Source organism: Thermobia domestica, chromosome 9 (genome assembly GCF_964235325.1).
Source record: "Thermobia domestica chromosome 9, izTheDome1.hap1.1, whole genome shotgun sequence".
NCBI lineage: Eukaryota > Metazoa > Arthropoda > Insecta > Zygentoma > Lepismatidae > Thermobia > Thermobia domestica.
In genome coordinates, this window is record NC_137462.1 from 160,235,697 (window position 1) to 160,261,645 (window position 25,949).

General features: G+C 35.0%; 1 protein-coding gene and 1 long non-coding RNA gene across 2 annotated transcripts in view; one reads left to right on the forward strand and one right to left on the reverse strand.

Annotated features, from left to right (window-relative positions):
* LOC145695144 (uncharacterized) overlaps window positions 1–22,450 on the reverse strand; it is a 35,140-nt gene extending 12,690 nt beyond the window's left edge. The window contains exon 1 of the long non-coding RNA XR_014133117.1: window positions 22,325–22,450. This is a non-coding gene — a long non-coding RNA (uncharacterized LOC145695144). The remainder of the gene's footprint in view (window positions 1–22,324) is intronic.
* LOC145695143 (uncharacterized) overlaps window positions 1–25,690 on the forward strand; it is a 31,282-nt gene extending 5,592 nt beyond the window's left edge. Inside the window, exons 2-4 of the mRNA XM_081772079.1 lie at window positions 16,859–17,072; window positions 17,945–18,222; window positions 25,218–25,690. Coding sequence (XP_081628205.1) covers window positions 16,860–17,072; window positions 17,945–18,222; window positions 25,218–25,365 — 639 coding nt within the window. The 5' untranslated portion in view covers window position 16,859 and the 3' untranslated portion in view covers window positions 25,366–25,690. The remainder of the gene's footprint in view (window positions 1–16,858; window positions 17,073–17,944; window positions 18,223–25,217) is intronic.
* Window positions 25,691–25,949: the final 259 nt, after the last annotated feature.

A 25,949-nucleotide genomic window follows, 5' to 3' on the forward strand; every position in this document is an offset into this window, starting at 1 on the left:
GGAAATATACTGCATTACTGTTACTGTATCCAATATATACAAGAAATGGATTCTACTATTACAGAAATAGATGGATATCGTGAGATCTCCGCAATAGCTATATTAAAATCCCACACAAGCTTATTATTACAAAGCAGAAATTATAAGGGGGTCGCTGGCAAGAGAATGTGATAAAATGGGGGTCGTGATAGGAATTAGGTTGAGAACCACTGTCCTATATAATACTTGATAGTGGGAGCAATTCTTTTTCAAATTTCTTTTCAGAAAGCTGGGGCCCTAAAGCCCCCATGCCCTCCATAACTCCATTCACATAGAGCTAGGAGAGCGGATTAATTTATCACGCATAAATCACTCATTCATCTGCAAGTACTTTGCCTCCATTTTCAATTTCAATTGCGAATACAGCTACTTGACTTAATGGGTGCTTGGCGAAAATCTGCAAAGATCAATAGACTTCATCCTCTTACTCAAGCGGATGCATACACATCCAAGCTTATTTATGTATGAATCCAGTGTTTTCTTTAATGGGTTGTCTACGAGACTAAGATTTTCATAGTTACCACGATTTTCATAGTTTGCTGACTTTCGTAAAAAGAAAACGTCAGCAAACACTAAAGAGTTTTAATGAATTTATTATTTATAAGGTAACAGTTTATTACAGTTTGTGAAGAAACAAACTCAGCGAATCTATATTTGTTTATCGCTCTCTCTAGAATGTCTCTTGTGTTATTTAGCTGCGTTTGTGTATTTCGTTTAAAATTAGTTTTCATTACATGAAAACAAATTGCCAGATACGCAATTGTTTTATAAAACTATTGCTGGTATTTATAAGACAGTAGAATTGTGTACAAACAAATTTACTTTGCCATTCATTATTGTAACAATGGTGGTTGTTTGAAGTCACTGAGACTTAGGAATGATCTTCTTTGCGAATAACAAAAAGAAGTGTTTCTGGTGTCAAAGCATCCGCCTATTTGTTGTGAGTGAATGTCAACTGCAGGGAAGTTCCACGTGGACGCTTCTTTTGAGTATAGTTGTCAGAGACAAAATGAAAAATAATGTAAAATAATACAGGTATAATTTTAAAAAAATATAAGTAGAGAGATTATTTAACACCACGCAAATATAGTAAACTCTTACCTGCTATTATTATTATTTTTTTCTAATAGTCTGCAAAATGCAGTTTTACTTTCTCCTTTGTGTGGCAGTTACTTCCAAGTAGTTTATGTCTTCCACGAGGCATGACATTACGTGGGTGTGCCTCTCTACATACATAATTTTAAGAATACAATAAAAAGCACGTGCAGAGGTCAATGTTGGTGGATCTTTAAAAAATAAAGCGCATAGTGTACAGTTATGTGTCATATTTTTTTCTTTCTCTCTCTCTCTCTCTCTCTTTTGATCCTATATCAAGTCTTTTCCTGAAGATAACTTTTTTTTTTCTTTCAAGTATCAATGTTCTCAGGTCGAAATTTTAACTTTTATCCCGACTTCTGATTTATTCATTTATTAGCTTATAGGAAAACATATTCTGTCAAATAAATAAAATAATGGAAAGCAATGTTACACTTAATCATTTTACGAGATTTCTGTGAACTCACTGTTAGTTTTACATTCTAAGTAGTTCTACAATATTATTGTTATTTATAGTGTTAACGAAAAAAATATCCAAAGATGAGATGTACACCAATCAATAGATTTTATTGAATTCAAAAACATTATACAGGGTGGCCCAAAAGTAGGTATACACCCCTGCATTGATCAATTGAGTTGAGTTAATTTTAGTTTGGCGTCCCTTTCAGCAGCAAGGCTATATGAGACATGGGCCTACTGTTTAACGTGGAATCCGAACCACATGAGCTCCCGCCAGGAATCGAACTCTGGTCTCCCACGCCAATGTATTGATCAAGTATAACATTCTAGCTTATAGGTTTATTTACTTTGGCTGTTCCGAGTTTAAGATAAAGTAAAAAGACATTAAAAACAAACAATAAAGAAACTAAGTCTACCTAATGGATAACAATAAGAAATGATATAAAAAGCAATGAGTTGATCAGTACGGGAGTGTATACGTACTTTTAGACCATCCTGTATGGGTGAGATTAAATTCTCATGTGTAGTTTTTGAGAAGAAACAATGTATTTGTAAACCTAAAATTTGATCTTGTACAATAACCACGCCACCAAATTAAGATGACATTGATCCTGAATTATAGGCCTACACTAACCAAGTTTTTAATTTGATTTGAGTTTAGCGTTCCTTTCGGCAGCGAAGCTATATAAGATGCGAACCCACAGCTTAACTGTCGGATCCGACCACATGAACTCCAGCCAGAAATCGAATCTGGGTCTCCGACGCCACAGGCGCGTACACTAGGCGATTAATCACGAGTGAGCTCTAACCAAGTTTGTTATTACGATATAAGGAAGATGGCAGTATACAGTATGGTTAATGATTGGTTAAGTGAAGTTTAATGATTTTTTTTTTTAATATCACTGAGACCACGAGACAAGATGTGTATATGTATATACTTTCTTCAATACAATGGTAGATTGCAAATTGGAAATCATTCTGAATTTGTAAACTTCGTTACATATAGATCTATATTGAGTTAAAGTTCAGTCGCTTGAAAATACATTACTAATGAAATGAAACCTTTCATTGTAACATCCAACGATTATGTCCTTTAGGCTAAGGGAGACAAACAATTAAGACAAGTGAATAATGATTAGAGGGTTGGTGGAATAAAAATATGGAAGCAAACCGGAGTGACCTCAGAAAACACACGAACACGATGTCGTCCACACAAATTTACTTGGCCGGGAATCGAACCAGAGATCCCCACACACAAGAAGTAAACACTCTACCACTGAGCCACTGTGCCCTAAAAAATCAGATTGAAAAAAATAAACATGCAGCACCTGCAAATCGAGTGCTTGTCGTCACTCGGACATGATTAATACTGGACTTTAAACTGTATGGCACAATAGTTAGTTACAATTATAAATAAGCATCTACATCTTTTTCTATAAATCGACGGTACTTTGCAGCTACCTCGTACCTACAAAAAAAAAAAAAAGAAAAAAAACTTTACAGGAGAAGAATAAAACGTTTGAAAAGTTTGGAAATTAGTTAAAAGTCAGTGATTTTTTATTTATTTATTTATTTATGACTTCTTTTACGTGGCGAAGTTAAAGCTCTGCAGCCTTCTCCGAGCACTTAACCACGTGCATACATTAGATATATTTTAAAAAAAAAACAATACATAGAAAATATTAACAATTACAAAAGAAGAGTATTGAACCATATATAAAAAAAGAATATACTACTTAAGTAAAAAAAATGGTTTAGAGAAGTGAATTTGTTATCGTAATTGACTTCTCCATCAGAAAGGTTGCTGACTTTCAACTAATCTCCAACCTTTCCAAACTTTTATTTCTTCTGTAAAGTAGTGTTTTGTTTTTGAGATACGAGGTAGCTGCAAAGTACCGCTAAAATGTATTTGATGCACAATATTACGTGATATTCTAACTTGTTTTGGTCCCGTGTAGTTTCTATCTCCAACACATGTAATTTCCTTAACATATAGCAGCATTAAAAAATAATTGTAAAAGAAAAAAGACTAGAACATTTGCTTTTCATTGATTCTTAGTCCAACTGTAGTAAAAATCCGATAAATTGCTATTCGCTAACAAAAATTTAGTACATGTGTAGTATTTTGCTACTGGTTATTCAGGGCCGTCGCATGGGCGGGGAGACCGGGGCAATCGCCCCGCGCGCCGTGACTAGGGGACGCCGGGACGACAAATCAACAAGATTTTTTTTAAAGTGTTAATTCAGGATCAGGTCACGGTTAAGTAAAATTTATTTATTTTATAAGAACAACACAACAGACTTAATGCCCAGTTATAGTGTCGTATATATAATTATCTGACATACACTATTATACATACATTATTATACATACACAAATATACATCGTTTAATTATGCAGAAGTTATTGCCTGACAATTGTTTTGAACTTGCTTTCGGACATATTAAATACATCCTACATGAAATCTAATCATTTCGCGAGCTCATTCATGGCTAAGTAGTTAGCGTGGGAGACCTGGGTTCGTTTCCCTGCAGGCGCTCATATGGTTCGGATTCCACGTTAATCAGTAGGTCTCATATAGCCTCGCTGCAGAAAGTGACGTTAACTCAAAATCAACTCAACTCAACTAATCATTTCGTGATATGAAGCACACATTCTACACAGAGGAGACTTGTGTAGGCCTAATATGTTAGTTTTTGCTTTTCTACAATAGAATGTCCCAATGTTTGTTGTTCTAGTCTTACCTATTGGGGCAGATACTAATGCTTCTGAAACTAATTCTGGGCAGTCAATTTTACCGTTTAATAATTTATGTAAGAACAACAGATCAAACACCTATATCCTGTTTTCTAATGTTTGAAAACTAAAATTCTTACTAACAAGCAAGGGGTGCGATATCGAGACTCGAATTGCGCAATAAGAGTTACATATACTGAAAGAGCATCAGGTAGTTAGTAAGTTACCAAATTATTAGCTGCAGTCCGCCAGTAGGGAAAAAGTTATGGAACTTTAAAGTTCAGAGCCTGGCGTACGAAAACCACACAAAAGTTAGCATTTGGCTTGTTCCTCTTTGTATTGACAAGGGATAATGAACTCTAACGTATTCACATCACAGAACATGATGTTTGACATAAGAAAATCTGTATGAGAAGAATTGTCAGTGTTGCCATCCATAGAAATTACAGTGTTGCCAGAATAAGAATACCTCGAAAAGCTTGGTTTGCAGCGAATGAAAGAGTGAGCACAACGGTGTTTTGTGACATCGTGTTTTCGTGGTTCGCACGGAACTACGTTTTACATAATACGTTATTTAGTTTGTAAGAATCAAAGTAGTTATAATATACTTGTATTAACATTACAGAATATTATTTAAACAGAAATGCAAAAGCTACCAAGAGAACACTAGTATGAAGGTGCTTTGCAAAGTAAACCTCACGATAAACCTGTTAAAATGCCATTCGGGTTCGAATCGGTTTGTTCGTTGGGCATTCATCGTGAGGCATACCAACAGACAAACAACACAAATGCCGAACATCGCGAATCGTAAAACTCGGTCGCTGGCTATCGTCGAATGTGCATATTGTACTAACTGTTTTTGTTTGAATCACTCGATACTTTCTGCTCTTCATATCAATTGTGTGGCTTAACACTGTCATTTACATAGCTATTTCCCCTTTCCAAACAAATACCATTTGCTATTGCACACACAAACAGGTTATTTTTTCTGTTTGCCATAGTCTCTCATGTTCATTTTGTAGCCCCATAATTTTGCCCTACTGGTGGACTGCAGCTAATAACGTGGTCACTTCATGATTGATGCTCTTTCAGAATATATTTTATAATCCGTATTGTGCAACGCAAGTCCCGAGCACGTACTACTTGCTTGCAAGCTTTCAGAGGTATTATTCTAGCAACACTGTAATTTCCATGGATGGCAACACTGACAATTCTTCTCATACAGATTTTCTTATGTCAAACATCATGTTCTGTGATGGGAATACGTTAGAGTTCATTATCTCTTGTCAATACAAAGAGGAACAAGCCAAATGCTAACTTTTGTGTGGTTTTCGTACGCCAGGCTCTGAACTTTACAGTCCCATAACTTTTTCCCTATTGGCGGACTGCAGCTAATAATTTGGTAACTTACTAACTACCTGATGCTCTTTCAGTATATGCAACTCTTATTGCGCAATTCGAGTCTCGATATCGCGCCCCTTGCTTGTAAGTATTCATGGGGGCATACTTTGGGCAGAAACCGGTTTTCTTGTACGCAAGTACTTTTAAAAATTCAAACTGTATATTTTCTATTGCATCAGAATATTTAATGACATTTGGTGTCCAAACAGTACAAAAGTATTTTAATTTTGACCTCACATATGAAGAATATAACCTTATAACTGTTGATTCTTTGTTGAAATCCTGCCCTATCCTATAAGTTAAACCTAGATTTCTACATGTTGTAGACAGGCACTACTCGTTATCGCGTCAATGTGTTGAGCAAAGGTTAATTTGCTATCAAATATAACTCCTAGATTTTTGATTGTATTTGTGGTAGACAAGGAAATGGCACTTATTGTGTAGGTAAAGTTAATTGGATTTGCTTTTCTCGTGAAAGATACACATTTACATTGGACACATTCAGAACTAATTTATTATCACACTATATTTTAACTCTGTAGATCCTATTGAAATTTGACGCAGTTATCAAGTGAACTTACTTTGGAGTATAATTTGAGATTGTCGGCAACATGAAGCACTTGAGAAGTTTTAATTAATACACAGAGGAATAACATTAATAAGAAGAAACAACAAGGAACCTAGATTAAATCCTTGAGGGACTCCCGATAGAGTATTGAACTTGAAAATTACCGGTAATGTAAAACATCGTCTAGGATTATTCAACTGAAACTTTCCAGCAATCTTTGAGAAGAGTTGTATTTATTTTTTTTTAGAAAATAATCTTGGAACTTAATATTTGTATATTCTGTGCTATTAATATATCGATGTGTATCAAGTTCAAAATAAACAAGAATAGCACTCGATTTCAATAATTCAAAACTATGTTTTCATTAACTTTTATGTTTTAACTACAAAAGTCATTCACTTTAAAACATTGACATAACACCAATTTCTTTAATCTTTATTTATGATCTTACATTCCATATTTAAGGGTCTTCACTACAGCGAAATTAAAATACCGCTAATTTTAGAGTTTTTCTGTAATATCTTCAAAACAAATACAAATATTCAAAAAGCAGAAACGTAGTGAACTAGATAATACGATTTTGCATATGATATCTTTACCACAATTCATCTCTCTGGTTTTGGTATGGCGCTATTTAAAGAACCCGCAAAAATGCTTAATCTATCTACAGTTTCAAATCGAAAGCAGAAAGATGAGTTGTGTTAACGGTATCACATGCGAAATCGTATTGTCCAGTTCAGTATGTTTCTGCTTTTCGAATATTTTTATTTGTTTTGAAGATATTACAGAAAACTAAAATTAGCGGTAGTTTAATTTCGCTGTAGTGAAGATCCTTAAATGTAGGAGTACAGAATAAACTCTGGTTGTTTATCATAACACGCTTGAGGGGGCGCCTAGGAATTCTTGCCCCGGGCGCTTAGAATGCGCGCGACGGCCCTGTGGTTACTTCTAGTTAGGAACCTATAAAACAATTTTATATTAACGACAAGCTGAAAAATATGTTTTAAATGTATACCTTTTTCATGGTTTTGGGTAAATAATCGTGTGTTAATATATTCTCCGTAGATGGTACACTTGAAAAAATACATTCTCAAAAAAAAAAAAAAAATTGAAATTAGTTCCGGCTTTGCCTGTGACTACATTTAACTCGAACTTGTGGAACGCTCGAAACGAGTGTTGCTGAACAAGAAAAAGTGAATAAATATGGTTCCTTGGGAATTGAACTTATAACCACAAACAGTAGCGTACCCAGGAATTTATTTCGGGGGGGGGGGTTCAAACTAAATATGAAGCTATTTTATATTAAAATTGCTAAAATTGCCCCTAAAATTAGGCTAAATTTTTAAAAAGTCGAAATTTCGGGGGGGGGGGTCCGGACCCCCGTGTCCCCCCCCTTCCGTACGTCCCTGACCACAAACATAAAAAAAAATTCTCACACTAACCATTAATATAAAAGATCATGACGTCCATATTCCTATTGAAAGTTCTTATTGAAAAACTTCTTATTAAAAGACTACAGATTCAACGCTAATCTCGCATTCAAGTGACACTACTTCTGTATTATGCGCGCGTCAAACACTTTTTTTTTTTTTTTTTTTTTTAAGGGAGGGGATCAAAATATAACATGTCTACAATTATTATGTTTCCATTTTCCACTAGATTCGAATATTAGCTTCTCAGGATATGCTTTTGTGTCTGCAGTACATGCTAACAGAAAGAATGACTAAATTTCTTTCCGTTATGTTGGTACTTCAAAATTACAGTGTTACCGATCAATGGCAGGCAGATTTAAAACCACTGATTAAACCCCTAAATCTATATTAGGCTTCTATTTTTTATCTTCTCCATTTTTTTTTTTTTTTTACAAAAAATAAATAAACACAAATACACCCAACCAACAATGGGTGCAAATTGTGCTACTTTGAACACACACACAAACTATTGCTATTATAGTATTGGTTTATTTGTAATGAACAAAGAAAGATTTAAGAATTTATATTGGTCAATCAGTCAGGGCAATAATTTCTTGTATTTGTCAATCAGTCAATCGAATAATTCTCGTTTTCCCTTTTTGGTAAATTTACCTACGAAATTTCCCTCAAACTACGAATACTACGCTTCATGCAGATTCAGGTATTTAAACTTTTTTTTTTTTTTGAAACACTCCAATGCTTGTTTGAGTATTTATAATATACTAGCAGAAGTTCCCGGCTTTGTGTGGAAAGAATAATGTTTAAGCTTAATATTTGAGTTGAGTTGATTTTGGTTTAGCGTCCCTTTCAGCAGCGAGACTATATGAGACGTGGACCTACTGATTAACGTGGAATCCGAACCACATGAGCTCCCGCCGGGAATCGAACCCAGGTCTCCCACGCCAAAGGCGCGTACGCTAACCACTTAGCCATGGATGAGCTCAACACAATATTTGAAAATAAAGAACTGATTAAAATAAATAACGATAAACAATGACTTTGGCGTTGTCCCTGTCAAAACTAAAGAATTCAGTAAAAATAAATAACCAGAAACAACGCCTTCGGCGCTGCTCCTATCAATTTCTGACATGCACATTCTTGACTAAACTTATGTTAGACTTAAATGTAATTGAGACTGTCGCCAATCACACTGAGAAAAATCCGTTCTCCGGACAGCGGTATATTGGACAAATACGTATAAGGAGCCCCCTTGCTTACTACACAAATCAGTACGGAGCATACGTTATCCATATGCTACATACACACTGCCCTTAGATGTTACATCATGCCGTTGCAGGATGTCTGATATCTAACAGTTTTCCGTATGTTACATACATATATGTGTTACCTTCGTCAGCTATATGTTTTGTACCTCCATTTGTATGTGAGATCCTGACCGCCTATATTGTTTCATATGGAAAGTACGTATAAATGGAACACTTATACGGAAAGTATTATAAAACATGGGTTTTCATTTATACATCTGCTGTACGTTGAGCAAAAACTACAGGAATTACGCATGTAACCTATCTTTTTAAGTACGCCACCTACTTTTTTTTCTCTCAGTGCAGCTTAGCGACTCCTAACAGACTACAGATTCGACGCTAATCTCGCTCATTTCGGATTTTTTTTTTTTTTATTTCTCACTCCCTCTTAGCCTCACCTCATGCAAATAGGAGCTGAACTTGGATTTAGGTCGCATTAGAGGTGTCACTATTCATCGCAGCGATCCCGAAAACTATGGATTCGACACTGATATCAGTCGTGTTCGATATTTTTACATATCATCCCTTCCTACCTAGGAGATCTTACCACACAATATTTTTTTTTTTTTTTTTTTAGTTGTAGACTAATTCATAAGTATATGTCAACTTGTTTTTAGTAAATGAGTTTACATACTGAGTTTCGTATTCCTAAAACCAATAGATTCCTAGATTATTTTCTAAACGTGAATTTTTAATCACCTTTTTCCTTTGAAACCCTTTTTACCCCTTAGTATATGAATTAAATTCCAAACTGTGGCCTCTTTAACAAAATTACCTTAAATAATACTAATTCAACAATGAGGATTTTTTATCGGACAAATACATACACATTAATTTGTATGTAAACTACTGTATTCCTAATAGAAATAAAAGTATAATTTCAAATTTCATGCCTTGAAGATGTTGTCGTTCTTGATATATGGGAGAAGATCATGCCTGATTCGCCAAGTAGGGGTCTCTGTGGGTTATTTCATAACAGGGAAGTTCTTAGTTCGAAATCCGTATACGAAGGCTGATTTTTTTTTTCAAAAAAATCTTTATTCTCCAAATGTAAAAATCTTTCTCTTTCTGTGCGGTGATCTGATATTCTAAAAATTGTTCTTCACCTTCATTCCACAACTTAGGGTGTGATGGTCGTAGGTTCAACTTGGAAACTTTCATTCTTCTACTTGACAAAATCACAATTTTCCTCAGAATATGGATACTGTCCAATCATTTGTTTCTGCAATTCTAACCTTGCGTGTGTGAATGGACATCTCTGTCCCCATACTTGAATCTCTCTTCCCTCCCTTTCTCCTTCTCTCTCTCTCTCTCTCAATGTTGTCCACCATGAACGCACATGACTTGAAATCAAATCTCAGATTCTTGAAATCAGATGCAAGCGCACCACCAATGATCCATCGTGACTTCCTATAAGTTTGTTGTTGGTAGGCTGTAGATATTTAAGGACTTCTAATAGGAAAAATAGACACAGAAATCAGTAAAAGAGGAACTAAAAATTGGCATATAAAATAGACAGTATTCAATAACTATATGCACGTTTACATGTAATTACAGAGAAAGAAAGGGCATTAATCATTGAAGGATACTATTCGCTTCTTTCAGTAGTTTTTCAGTAAATTAACTCAATACCGATCCAGAGTGTAGCTATAGGCTTCACACGCTAACCAATTCATACACAAACAGTAATAATAATAATACATAAAATAAAACAAATTATTTTCGCGTTTCTAAACAGCTGAAAACGGAAAGCCACTAGGTGACTTGTGATAACGGTACCTCACGCAAAATAATATTGTCTAGGGCGCTCTTGTTTCATATTTCAATTATCTTTTATTTATTTGAAGATATCACATAATTACTGTAAAATTAGCGGTATTTTAATTTCGCCGGGATGAAGACTCTTAAGAAAAAACTAAAGAGACATCTTTAGGCGTCATAAAACTGGTAAACATCCTTCGTTTTTTTTAAGGTTTTCCATCCCTTTTTAGCAGCAAGAATGTATGCACTCCCACCAGGAATCAAACTAGGGTCCCCTGCATTGGAGGAGAGTATACTAACCATCTCGGCACAGGAATCTAAAGAGTGTTCATTAATGACCCAAAACGGATTTATTACCAAACAGCCTAAGTTTATTACCCTTGGAACAAACGACGCATTTTCGAAACAAATCAACAGTTTAGATATTACACAAACCTCGTTAACATTGTCTTTATTCACTGCTGTCAGAAAAGTGTGAACTTTTCTTTCATACTTTGCAATTATATTCATGTTTTTGATTTTTCACTCGTGTCTTTGTTTAGACATCATTTAGTAAGTGTTGAGAGTAACGTACGTTTCTTCTCGAGTTTGTACTCTAGGTAATACTGCTCTTTTAAGAGAAAACCTTTTTGTTCGGAAACAGTTTCTCAAACGCAACAAAATCACTTTACATTTAATTACGTGCAAATCTGATGAACACATTGTAACGCTCGATTCAAAAATGTCTCCAAGTGAATTTCTCTCTGAACTGAAGAGGTACATTACATCACAGCAACAATGAGTTGTCAAAGTCTGCTTTAGATAAGAAAGAGAATGGGAGAAATTGATAACCAGACGTGACTAATCATTCGAGGATGTAAGTTTGCTTGCCTATGCACCTGTGGTACAACCTGTTGCAGCAATTTCAATGGCAAAGTCTTGTAGCATTTTCAGTGACGTTTTTCGTACATCTGAAAGAGGATGATATGAGGACAATCAAAACAAATGCAGAGGTTTTATGCAGAGAAATAGAGGAAACTTCATAATGAGATACTGTATAATTACACCATTTACCTGATATTTTTAAGATCATGAAGTCTAGAAAGCTGAGGTGGACAGGCCACTGTAGGCAGAATGGAAGAAACTAAGGACGATTTCAAAATTTTAACTGCAAATCCAATTTGAAAAAGACCATTAGGAAGACCTAGGCGCAGATGGGGGACAATATTAAAATGGATGTCGTGGAAATGGGAACACAAAATACACTGAGGAAAAAGATTATGTGTGGCGTACGTAAAATCGTATGTTACTTTGTAAATCCTGTAGTTTTTGGACTTAACGTACAGAAACGTTTAACTGAAAACGCATGTTTTATAATACTTTCTGTATAAGTGTTCCATCTGTACGTACTTTCCATATGAAACAATATAGGCTTTCAGGATCTCACATACAAATGGACGTATATAACATATAGCTGAGGAATGTAATATAAGTATATGCATGTGATACACGGAAAAATGTTGGATGTCAGACATCCTGCAACGGTATGATGTAATAGGTAAGAGCAGTGCCTATGCAGCATACGGATAACGTATGCTCCATACTGATTTCTGTAGTAAGCAAAAGGATTCCGCATATTTGTACAATATACCGCTGTCCGGATAATGGATTTTTCTCAGTGTAAAAACTGGAACCAGTTAGCCAAGAATAAACGTCAGTGGATTTTTTTTTTTTTTTTTTTTTTGTGAATACGGGATTAAACTTTTGAGTTTCATAGGTTATGGAAATTAGTTAATAAATATATTAGCAGCACATTTCACTAAGTTTAGAGTTTATTCTAAATGTCATAAATGACATGACATGAATATGATATAAATGAACGTTTATCATCTGTTATTATTTGAAAATCAATGGGTTACCAACAAAGGAGCACCCATTGCATATAATTAGGTCTGTTGGATATTGTAAACGTTTTTATATATGACTATGAGCGTACATCATCCATTTATATGTTATTTATGCATAGAAATTAGCCAGAGGTATGCAGCGCGAATAACAATCTCGCATGGTCCAGTCTCCATCGGCTGCGGGCCACAGAATCTTCAGTGTTGAATCAGCAACGTGAATCAAGTTGCGAACTAGAGCCCAAGCACAATGATTTGATATCTGAAAGCAAGAAGTTATTATGTTTGCTTATTATACCCGAAGCTGACACAAGACTGAATTAGAATGTATGTACGAGTTACAAAAGTCTATCTAGAAAAAGTCACTATTGCGCTCAAGACTCGATTATGTAATGTTTAATTATTGCATTTTTTTTATTTTATTTTCTAACTCTGTCAGCGATGAAATCATTGTGGTTGAGCTGTACTTAAGGCTCCCAGATTTTCAGACTAAGAAATTGGGACACCCTATGAAAATTTACACTAAAAATCAGAACAACCTATGAATATTTTCAGTAGTGATGAGCAAATGCAAGACCAAGACCAAGACCCGGCTGGTCTTGGTCTTGGTCTTGCACACCCAGTCTTGGTCTTGGTCTTGCTGCAAGAGTCTTGCAAGTCTTGCTTTTTAGAAATCTTACGCTTTTCATAGATAAATTTTACTCTGGATAAATTCTACAATATGCCAACAGTAACGGAAATACAATGTATGTTTCTAAATGTAGTAATATAGTTTACCATCGTGTAAGTATGATGCTAGTGTACAACATTAGCAATAACCTTTATTTTTTTCAATGGGTCCCCACGCTTCACTACTTATAAGATAAATTACAACGTTTTTGTAATCCTTTTATATTTTTTTTAACATATCCAATACTCCACTGGTTCCCAAAAATTGGAGAGGCCACTCCTAAGACGCATGAAAGAAAATCAAGACGGCACAGATTACTGAAATAGTATGAATTGCTAAATTATTTTTACACTCTAAAGACATCAGATAGTTTTTATTTTCAACCAAGATTAGCTAATCTTTGTATTGAACAAACTTCCAATTAAATATAGAGATTTAGATTTACTGATTCCAATATGTACTCTATGGAATAGGAACATAGACATTACGCAAAAGCGATGAAAAATATATTGGAGGATTTCGAAAAAAGGAGAGAATTAGCTGGGTTGAACGGAAAACGAATGAGAAGGTGTTAGAAATAGTAGCAGTAGGTGGGGAAGAGAAGGATTTTAGATATAATTAAGAGGAGGAAAAGGAACTGGTTCGGACATTTTCTGAGGAGGAACTTTATTATGAGGGACATGTTAGAGGGTATGGTGGAAGGAAAGAGAGGGAGGAGACAAAGGAGACTGTAGTTGAAGGAAGGTATTAAAACGGAAAATTGCTACGTCAAGACGAAGAGACTAGCTGAGGACCACCGTACATCGAAGCTTCTGAGTTGCAAGTGACCTGCCAATAATGACAGAATAGCTATGATGATGATGATATGTTAGCAATATTGGCCAAAAAAGAAAGAGAAAAAATAAAATAATAATGATTATAATCAAACTTCTTAATATTTTAAAATAATTTGAGTGAAAACTGAAAATGACTCAACTGTCCATGTCTTTTGTGTAAACTCAATTTATACAAATACTTTTGACCTATATTACAAATACAAAAACACAGCATCAAACTCCAAGTTATTTGAAATAACGGTACAAAATCACTCTCACATGTGAATATGGATTATTATTGTTGTATAATGTTATGTCGCTCAATCGTCGTGTGCCATATACTTGAGAAGGCTAAAAGTTATATTGATAAACAATTATTCAACGTATAAGCACTTGCCCATGAAAATCAAACTTGCGGTCACATACACTAAGTTTTTGTCAATGTCATGAAAATGTTATTTCGATATTAATTTTTTGAGCACACATTAAAATTCTCTAACGGATGCTTGATCCTTGGAACCAAGGCCATACCCATGTAGTCGGCACCTATGGTGTACGGAATTACCGATGTTTAATACTACATTTCTCTTTAGTTTTGGAAGAAGAACACCACTAATATGTTTTGAAATGATATAATATCTAGTTTTACGTGCCACGGTTATACATCGAGGAGGCCTACACACACGGTCTCTATCCACCAAAAATGCTCACATGGTTTCAACTGGGATCGAACCAGGGACTACAGCACCAGAGGTGAACGCTCTACCACTGACCGGTACTTGTGCAAGGCTCTTGCGCAAGAGTCTTGGTCTTGGTCTTGGTCTTGCAGGTATGGCCTTGGTCTTGCACCCCTTGGTCTTAGTCTTGGTCTTGCATCGGGATTCCTGGTCTTGGTCTTGGTCTTGCATGCAAGACTCTTGCAAAAACTGCAAGAGAAAGACTCTTGCGCTCACCACTAATTTTCAGAATAGTCATAACTATGCAGTTTTTTTTTTGCTTAAATATTAAAATTAACTAAATGATACGTCAAAATTCGTCAAAAGTGAGTAACAGAGATTATTCCTATTAGCTGAATATCGATGACTAACAAAGTCAATACTTAAAAAAAAAAATATCGTGTGAATGACATTAACATCTGTTTGGGAGATTTACATTTAAAGTTCGATACATTGTATTAATTTTTAGAGGGACAAATTATATGTAAATCCAACTATGTCCCGGCTGAATCGGGGCTTGTAGCAGCCCTACCCATACTTGAATTTAGAAATAGTGTACTATTATGTCAAAGAAACTGAAAATAATGGTGTTGGGGAGTAGTCAATATACTAAACACGCATGAACTAAGTGAATATAGCTATAATTTCGGCAAGAAGCTTCCTCGGTTGGAAATGTCATAGCCCATGACATTATTATTATTATTATTATTATTATTATTATTATTATTATTATTATTATTATTATTATTATTATTATTATTATTATTATTATTATTATTATTATTAATGGTGGTGGTGATCTAGGAACCCATACATTCTACATTAGGATTTCACAGGGAACATTTTGTCCAAAAAATAAATAAATAAATAAATAAAATAAAAAAATAAAAAAGACATAACTTTAATGCCACTCTCAATAGAGCTACCCATGCTAAATAAAATTATATGAGCGAGTGCAAATCTTTATGTGTAGTTTTAGAGAAAATCTAAAACGAAAAATTTTGTACACCTAAAAATTAATAAAAATTAATAGGTGCACGATAACCAAACTACCTATTAAGATGAAGATGTCATTGAAGTATACTCTTATCAATTTCTTCATTATAACACGAGCAAGATGATAGGACATAGCATGGTTAATTAGATATAAACCAAAATTAACATTAACTCTTTTACTTCAGTTTTAGTTTAGCTATAACATTATTCAACTACGAAGGATATATCAATTGATAGAACACATCCAGCTAAACAACATGACATGATTAAGGATGAATTCTCATGCTTAGTTTTCGAAAAATATACAAAAATGAATTTTTCTGGTGTTAAAGGTATGTCGTTCGTTGTCAATAATAAATAATGGATAATTTTTATTATGCTAGAATAGACTGCTTATTGTCTTTGTCTTCTTTGATGCACATGCTCCTAACAGTGACACTGAGTTATAATCAGGGGTAAAAGTACGGGGGACGCCGTCCCCCAGTTTCTAAAAAAATACAATGGGTAAAGATAGTTTGTGGGGACGACGAGACGTCATGCCGCTATCTAGCGTCCCCCTACCTTTTCAGATCCACTTTTACCTCTGGTTCTAACAGTGACACAAATAATTTTAGCAATGCTATACATACTACTTGTAGGAGCCGATGTACAACTAAAAAGATACACGGCCGGCCATAACACTTTATGAGCTGTAACGAACAGAGTTTAATTTTACTATGTACGACTAGTATGCTAGTTTATTGTTAGTAAATGACATTTTAAAACATCCATTGAATATGCTTTTGTTCATGGATGTCTGTGCATAAACGTTCATTGACATTGTCAAAATATCCTCATCTAATTATATTGTCCTACGAAGATCCTGTGAATATGATATAGCCATTCACTTAACGTTCTGAATGTTCATTGTATGTATTGTTTAGTAAAGTTCTAGATTATTCTAACTACTTGCCAATATGTTTTTATTTTTCATTGTTTCAGGATGAGATCATACTTGCTGCTTTCGCTACTGGTCATATGGGTATCCTTAGCATTTGCTGCTCCAGGCGCTCAAGAACAGGCTCGCAGCTATGACTCCACTCCTCCAGACAATCAACTAGCAGGATCAAGTAAGCCATCCTTCGCCAAAAATTTTAGAACGGCTCTTCTAGACATTGCCAAAGAGATGATCACACGATCGACTTCCAGCAGCCAAGTAAGTTCTGAATTGTCTATGTAGCGATAAATAGTTCAAAGCCATAATTAATATTAATACCAGCAAAAGAAAAAATATGTCCGCCATGTCATGGAAATGAGTTCTATTATTCGATCCAATACCTTTATTAAGTTTCCTATTGATCGGTGTTTTCTTAGCAATAAATAAGTCTTTAGCTCATTTTCATTATAATAGAATTCATCGGCATAACAATAATGTGTCACACCTTTAAGGACAGTTAGTTATTCTGGTCTCCTAATGAGCCATGGTTCTCCCGTCTTGTTATACATATACAAGATAGTATCCCTAATCTGTCCTTTCATTTCTGTTCCTCAATTTCCAGTTAGATAAATGAGCTAATACAATCACTCCAGTTCCCTTGTTTCCTGTTGCGTAAATTGAGCAAATTCCTGGCTTTTCGAAGATAATCACTCCAGTTTCCTAGTTCGATAAATAAGTTAAGACTCTTGCACTTGCACTTGCTTCTTGCAATTTCTTGCATATAATCACTGCAGTTTTCTAATTTCCAGTTAAATAAATGAGCTAGTAGCTGACATTTTGTACGAGTAGTCTCATACATACGTGTAATCACATCAACTGGAATGAATCCCTAAGTTTCAGTTCGACAAATAAGCTATTACCCGGCTTCTTGTAGTCCTTTGTACATAATAACTCCAGTTCCCTCATTCGTAATCAGCAAATGAGCTAATACCAGGGTTCTTGAACTCTCTTGCCTATAATCACTCGTCTCCTGATTTCCAACTCGATAAATGAGCTAGTACTTGGCTTCTTGTAATCCTTTGCAGATAACAATCTTGTCTAGTAAAATATTTGAATCTAATGTGTGTATCATTTAATAATTTCCGTTACAGGTGCTGAGTTTGAACTTGACTAATCTGGTGATCCTTTTAGTGCTGAAGGCGTTGCTATTCGGCGCAGGGCTATTCTCTTTTGGTTATTTCAAGAGGAGTTCAGATGAGAGTTTTATTTCAGAGAGTGAGACATTGCTTCTTCTCAGCTACCTGCTTAGCGATGCTTCCAACGACGGCTATCAGTGCATGTATCGTGTTGCCTGCGAAGACCCTGGAAAAGCCAGAGAATACCTTACTGCTTCTAAGATGGTCATGAAAGGAGCCAAAATGCTCAAAGAGTAAGTTCTAGTCTTCGCAATTTTATCGAATTTCCATTGTGGAAGTGAGATCAGATTTGATCAATATCGCTTTGATTAAATTTAATTCACCTGGGTAAAGGTATAAGTATTGCAAATGAACTTATTTTCTTTCGTTTTTCCAGTACTAAAAGAAAAAAAAACTTCATTTTTGAGAATATACCTTCTCCCATTCGAGAGTATAAATTTAATCCAAGACTGAGAAAACTTTGCTTAATTTTGTACAAGATCTAAACAAACTAGCTATATTCGACCAGAACATTTGACCCTACAATTTTTATATTAGCTAATGAACGTCGAAAAAATTTATAGATAAGATGGCCGGGGGGCAAAACTTAATGATGAATTCCAAATCAAGCATTTATCAAGCTTAAGGAACAAAATAGGAAAATTAACAATAGTTTTTCAGATCATTGTTTTCTTTTATTAGAATTTATTTTTGAAATTTCAGTTCGAAAGATACAGTGTGGTGGATAACTACAGGATGTCATTGAGTGAAAATGTCTTACTTATTCCGAGACTGAGGGGACAAATGCTATATAAGTAAAATATCCTCATTTCTCTATCTAGAATTTCTTAAGTGAATAATTTTTACCATCATGAGACACACAGCTTAAATACGCCTCTTTAAAATAAATTATTATAATTTAATATCTTTGCTTGTAGACTCAATATTAAAGAAGCATTAAGTAAAAATCATTAAGAGAAAATAAACATAAACAAATATTAAAACAATAGACATTTTTTATGTTTAGTGTTATTGCAGTTTAATTTAGTTTTGTTACATCAGAAAAATATAACCTCACACTGCAATAAACTATAGATATATTTAATTATTAATCATTGGCTTGTTTCTGAATTTTTACTCTCGAAAAATGTAATTCTGAAAGAAACTAATGAATATGTTCTCGTGTTCTAATACGTCTAACCAGTGAAATTAATCAGGCTCGGAAACTGTTAGCCTAGCAGTAAGCTGATTGGTTCTCAAACAGTAGACTTTTTTTTACTTCAACTTCTCCAGTTACCTTTTGAAATCAAGTAAGCTTCTGTTTCTTTCAACATGAGCAATAAAACGAAACTTGAAGTAACTTCCATTGTTTCAATATGTGAAATATACGAAGAACGAAGACCCAATAATATCAATTCTAGCAAAAGCAAGTTTTGTCTGCTATTCCCAACTATGGCAATATTTTTGAACTATTATTCTTTTAACCATCCTCTACAAATCTTATGATTAGGGTTCGGAAGATGAAGACCTAAAGAATGCTAAAAAGGACCTATAAAAAGACGTAAAAATATCTTTAAAACAAAGACCTAAAAACTGAAAAAAAAGGATGTAAAAATAAGACCCAATTTAATTAGAATTACATATTTAATGAATATAATGCTCAAGAAATACAAGCTTCTGGAAGGTTAATTGTCTGTGCTTCTTTCTCACGGCTCTGTTTTCCCGGCCAGAAGGCAGAGAAAAATGAGATACTACAGGTTAAATTGTGTCTAGGGATTTAGGGATCAAGATACACCCATCTGGTTGTACCCTTCACTGCATCAGTAAACAAACACTGATGGCTTATATTCTTCTATGTCCTGAATTCTAAAGATCGACCAAGCATCATCGTCTAAAGTCTCTTTTTCAACATTGTTGTTTGTTGGACTTTGTGATTGTTTATCTTTCATCTGATCTTGGGTAGACGTGTAATCCCTTGACTTACTCTGGGTTAGACTACTCCTCGAATTTATTTTCCGCTGTGGTCTTTGCCATTTATTTCCTCTTCTAGTGGAGTTTTTGGTTCGATTCCTACTGGTGGTGATCACATTGGAATCATTGCGTGCATTTATGTCAGGAGGTCCCCGTGGTAAACCTGAACGTGTGAAGTAGTAAACACGTGATAAGTTTAACCTGGGTCTAAACCTAGACTTGGTACATTTGCGGTTTGTCCAGAAATAAACTCGTCTCTTGGGTTGACCTGCAGGGGTTTTCAACAGCAAATAGTTTGGGTGGATGGCAAGTGAATACTTTTGGATAAAATCATTACCTAGAATAACACTATGTTCGTTTTGGCGACCTTTCAACAAAGCCATATTTAACCACATACGGTTGGTATAGCCTTGATGATCCTTTAAATAGAAACATAACCGAACAACTGGAAGTACTTCGGTCAGGTTTCCACCTATAGTCTGGATTCGAACTGTGGATTTAAGACGATTTGCTATAGAAAGCTTGGGTGATATTAAACTTTCGTGACACACGGAGACTTCACTTCCCGTATCCAAAAGAGCATTTGCCAATCGCCCTCCTAACTTAAGACGAACCGTGGGGAGTGATGTACCTAATTGTGGACCTTTGACAACACCAACGGCAGATAATTTAGTTTTCGTGTTAGGACTACCATCCCTTATCGAGGGAGTCAACGTACTACGTGTTTTCAGATTGTCAACACTTTTTAAAATTCGTAATTTCCTAATAACATCCTCTACTGATCTCACTTCAAATAACATAAGAGTCTCAGCATATGGGAGAGGGAGAGCTCGAAGCAAATAAAGTAGCCATTCCCGTTCGGTAATGTCAGGTCTTACTAGCAGCCAATCTCGTTTGTAAGTGTAAACGAAAGAATCCACTGCATCATCGGGTCGGAGTTTTCGCTTCAGAAGATCCCGATGCAGATAGGATAAATACTGGTCGTCTGGAAATGCTGTTATCAAGAGTTTTTTCAACTCTGCAAACGTTTGCATTTCTGCTATGCGTGGTCGTACTACGTACTCCCATGCTTGAGCACTTTCTCGAAGACATGATGAGAAACAGGAGAGTTTCTTTTCTTCAGACCATTGGTATGCTTGAGATAACAGCTCATAGTCTGCCAGAAAACGAGTAACTGATTCACCTTTGGCTCCCTTAAAGACAGGAAAGTTTAAAGTAGGAGCCCACACTAACTTAGATTCCTGGGTACCTAACTCAACACGAGGTGTGAAAGGTGAAGCCTCAGGGATTTCTTCTTTAGGATGTTCATCCTGATTGGGGATGTCACCTGGTTGTACTTGTATCTGTAGAGGAGATGCAACTTCCTCTTTTAGTATTTTTAGAGGGTCCTGAGGAGTTGAAGTAGCCATTGGGTTATGAAATTCATAACTACTTGACATGTTCCCAGGGGAATCCGAGGATGAATCTGAGAATACGGTGCGTGGTTTCGGTGCGGGTTTCGACACCGTCTTATATTCAGTAGTGTCCAAAGGTTCCTCATGAATTGCTTGAGGGAGGAATGACCCAACCATAGGCCTTCCTGGGCATGGCGTTCTCTGCAATTCCTCATCATTCTTAGCAATAGCTCCACATTGCAAACAGTGCACTTGTGAACATTGCGGCCGAACACTCGATGAATGTGAGGTTTTTGACTTTTTGACCTTAGTCCGCTGCATAAAGAAAGACATGACCGAAACAGAATGGAACTTCAAATTCTAGTGACAAAAATACAGCCCATATGCTGAATAATGATTAACATATTCTCACAAAATATTCATGGAATACAATATGGATGGACAATAACATTCTTACACTAAAATAGAGGCAGGCATACTCTAAACAAAAACAATTAGGCAATGGGAAAGGTACAAGGGCGTAATCCCGGACGAGCCCCCAAAGATCTCACGGCTCTGTTTTCCCGGCCAGAAGGCAGAGAAAAATGAGATACTACAGGATAAATTGTGTCTAGGGATATAGGGATCAAGATACACCCATCTAGTTGTACCCTTCACTGCTATCCTAGAAAGGATGGGTTTAGATCTAGTATAAAGGAAGAACTCTCCTTCTTCATTTAACAAAATACAATTTATTAAAATAAAATAAAGATAACAAGAAAAGAGAAAGAAGAAAACATAGTTTGCAAAACTCAGAATATATCAAAGGAGTACTAAGACAATACTGTGACATCCTTGACAAATTATGACATCTTGTCTGTCTTCAGGTTTAAGTTATAACAGAATAAAATAAAGATCAAAATTACCAATTACAATGACAGAAGGCAGAGAAAAATGAGATACTACAGGTTAAATTTGCATAAAAAATTACTTAAAACAGAAACATATTTACCTGAAAAACTGATGGTAGGCTTCGTACAAGGTGTTGACACTTGACGAACACTATACTTTCAATCGCACTCAACTATATCACTGTTTCACGGGTTCGGTCATTTTATTATGCCCGACTCCGTCACTGGTGACGCAGGTGGTGGTGTGATATTCTGGATTTTTCCAGAAAGAAGGATGAGTCTCCTCTTCACGTGTCAGTGTGAGGAGGGAAGAAAGATAGGACAAGAGACATATGCAATTGCTTATCCGGAATATGTTTACTGCAACAATCAAAATAAGTGATTGACTAAGGAGGGAGAGGGAGAAGTCGGATATTAGGGAGATGGTATCTCACTTGATCGGAAGCATCACATCACTCCTCTCCCAAACTCTATGACATTATCATACTGATATTTCCTGAATTGTGGGATTATTTGATTCATATCGAGCCAATGTCCTGTTTCTTGCAAACTAGGTCACGTATGCACTGGTCGTGCAACATAACCTTGAGTGGTTTGTTGTTTGCGTTTTCTTGACTAATCATCCGATGTTTTGCGTCAAAAAGAAAACGAAGTGTTTACATAATTTCCAGGTTTTGATGAAACTAGAATGCATTAGTCAACCAATCGTTATCTCTCTATTTCCTCTCTCCTTGAATCACTCACTCCTTGGAGGTAAATTGGACAATTTAAAGGAAATAGCAATCAAACATTAAGATTGTTGTTCCTATAAGCAATGCATATGTAGAACAAAGAAAGAAATTATAAAATTTTTGTTTCCAAATAAGTTAAGGAGAATCGAACTAAGGACCTAGGGGTATATAGAATGGTCACGAAATATAGCCCGTGACATCTTCCACAAATTGAAGTACAAACTACAATAATAAAACTCCCCCCTTGCTGGAGGACATTGTTACACCTCCTTATCTGACTTGTGATTGTTGCATATCTGGTCTTATCAGTTCAGTTGTTGAAGAATATCTTATCTTTTGAATTTTCTTTACTAAAGAAGAAGTGTTTAAGAGGTGGTGGTGATTCGAGTTAATGGCCAGTAAATTTATTGTCGAAAGATGAAGTGAAAAAAGACGTTAAGACCTATGAAAAGTTTTTAAAAAGACCAATAAACAAAATAACGCCGAAAAAGGCAAAGCAGGACAAATAAAATTCACCATTTTCTGGTAAACAATGACCCAAAATGAACATATATTATGTTAAGCCTCGTCTTCGGGCACTCGTAAAAAAGAGGATTTTTTCCCCCAATTTCCGGACCTTACTTATGATATTTACAATAACACGTACTGTATCTATTAATGTCAGAAGACAATTAGAAGATAACGCTGATAACATGCATTGTTGTTAGAAGTTCAAGGGAATGCATCGGTGTAGCTTTATGTCTCGTGGAATCAAGGGTATTTCACAACGGATCGATGTCCTCACCTCTTTGGTCATGTGCAAACCAATTTCTGCCTTTCAAATTCCCCCAAAATAGACAAAATTTCCGTAATCAGGGATGGCAATTGGTAAATACCATGACGACATGAGAAATTTTGCATCTGTTTCGTTCGTATTTTCCAATAGTTTGATCTACAGTTTTGTAACTTCACTTTACATCTCACTCCTGGATTTAACAGGTCCATACTAATTCCTTCTTTGAAAACTTCACTGCTTGCACATGGTCTAGTTGTGGAGATCATGATCCCAGCCGATTCTATAGGACATGATATTAGCATTTCCAATCCATTTCCAAAAATGCATCCATGTCTGCAGGGGACGTTTAGTGAACATTAGTTTCAAGGTTGAACATCATATTATGTGAATGCATATTACCCAACAAAACTATCACACGTTCTATCGTTCTTTAACCCATTTGGGACGGCAATTTTAAATAAGTCTTTCTTCAGGGAAGAAATAAATAAAGAAATTAAATAAAAATTTGAAAAAAAAATCAAACTGGTTTTATTTTATATTGGAACATATAGAAATACTTGTTTCACAAACTGAACGTAAATGATTTTTATAAACCACGCCTGTCCTCTCCGTCCTGATGAGTTTATAAACTACAGTCGTTATCAACAGAAGATCAACTGTGTGTTCATATGCCATACCTTATCTAAAGAGTTAAAATATTCTGAAATTAATATGACATGCGTAATTATAGCTAGATTTCGTACTGTCATTTAAATAAAAATTAGACCTACATCTTTATTTTCTTGTACTTTTCAATTCCTTTTAAAATGACTAATATATGTGTATTTGTATGTATACGTGTATATATATATATATATATATATATATGTGTGTGTGTGTGTGTGTGTGTGTGTATGTGTGTGCAATGTACTATACTTGACTTCCGAGTTAACATTTGGGGTGAACCAATGAGTTTGTATTATCAAATCTTCTGTGAGAAATTCACTTTCAATGAGCGAATATTGCAATATGTCGATAAGGTTCTCTACTCGCTAAGAACATATCGCATGTCAATTCAATCAGATTTTCATATTGCAACGCTGCGCTGACAACGTCGCTGTAAGCAGAGTCAGTGACGGGCGTAAAGGCAGCGCTCAAGATCAAATCAAATCTCAATTCAGCAGCCATGAACAATAGTATTATACAGGGTGGCCCAAAAGTAGATATACGCCCCTGCATTAAGTATAATATTCTAGTTTAAGTGTTTATTTGCTTCGGCTCTTCCGAGCTCAAGATGTAAGTAAAAACACATTAAGAACAAATAATAATGAAACTAAGTCTACCTGATGGATAACAATAAGAAATGATATAAAATGCAATGAGATGATCAGTATTTTACTGTATACCTACTTTTGGGCCACCCTGTACAAATGTTTGACTATTTTAATTCTTCTTAACATACTAGTAAATATGGACGAGATAATAATTATTATTTTTCTTTCATTTCAGTATTGTTCCATTTGATTCAAAATATGAAGGAATAGTGTATGGACTACAACAAGCGGTAGAGTATAGTATGTCTGGAGGAGATTGTGCCAACAGATATACGTGCAGGCACATAGGAGCACAAAAACAACCAGAACCACCTATTTCGTAGAATTGAACAAATGTTCATATACCGAAATGACATCACGTAACTAAATTACACATTGTACTTCGTTTTGAACGGAAAACTCATACTGATTTCATTCATTAATCGAATTTGGACACTTTTCAAATAACCTAGATAGAGTAATGCGCTTGAAATAAATTTTCACTCTTAAAGCCAAAATCTCCATGGAAGTCATATTATTCCGCACTACTAATAAATAATAGCAATAACATATGCTCGTATAGGACGTGGTTCTAAACAACGTGGCGGTCAAGTTAACGAATTTGTCTATATTTAAAAAATAAATATACTAGGTTTTATATATATATATATATATATATATATATATATATATATATATATATATATTACATAAAATAACATCCAATTGGTTATTATCTGTTAACAAGAACCAGAGTAAGAGCATTTTATTTACCTTTTAATAAGAAAAAACTGTTTACAATATAATATGTGCCTTAAAATATTGTTATCTGTATATAATTACACATTTTTTTTAAAAAAATATTACCATAGAAATAACTTATATAATGTAATTTTGTACTGAATTTTGTTTTCATGTTGACTACATT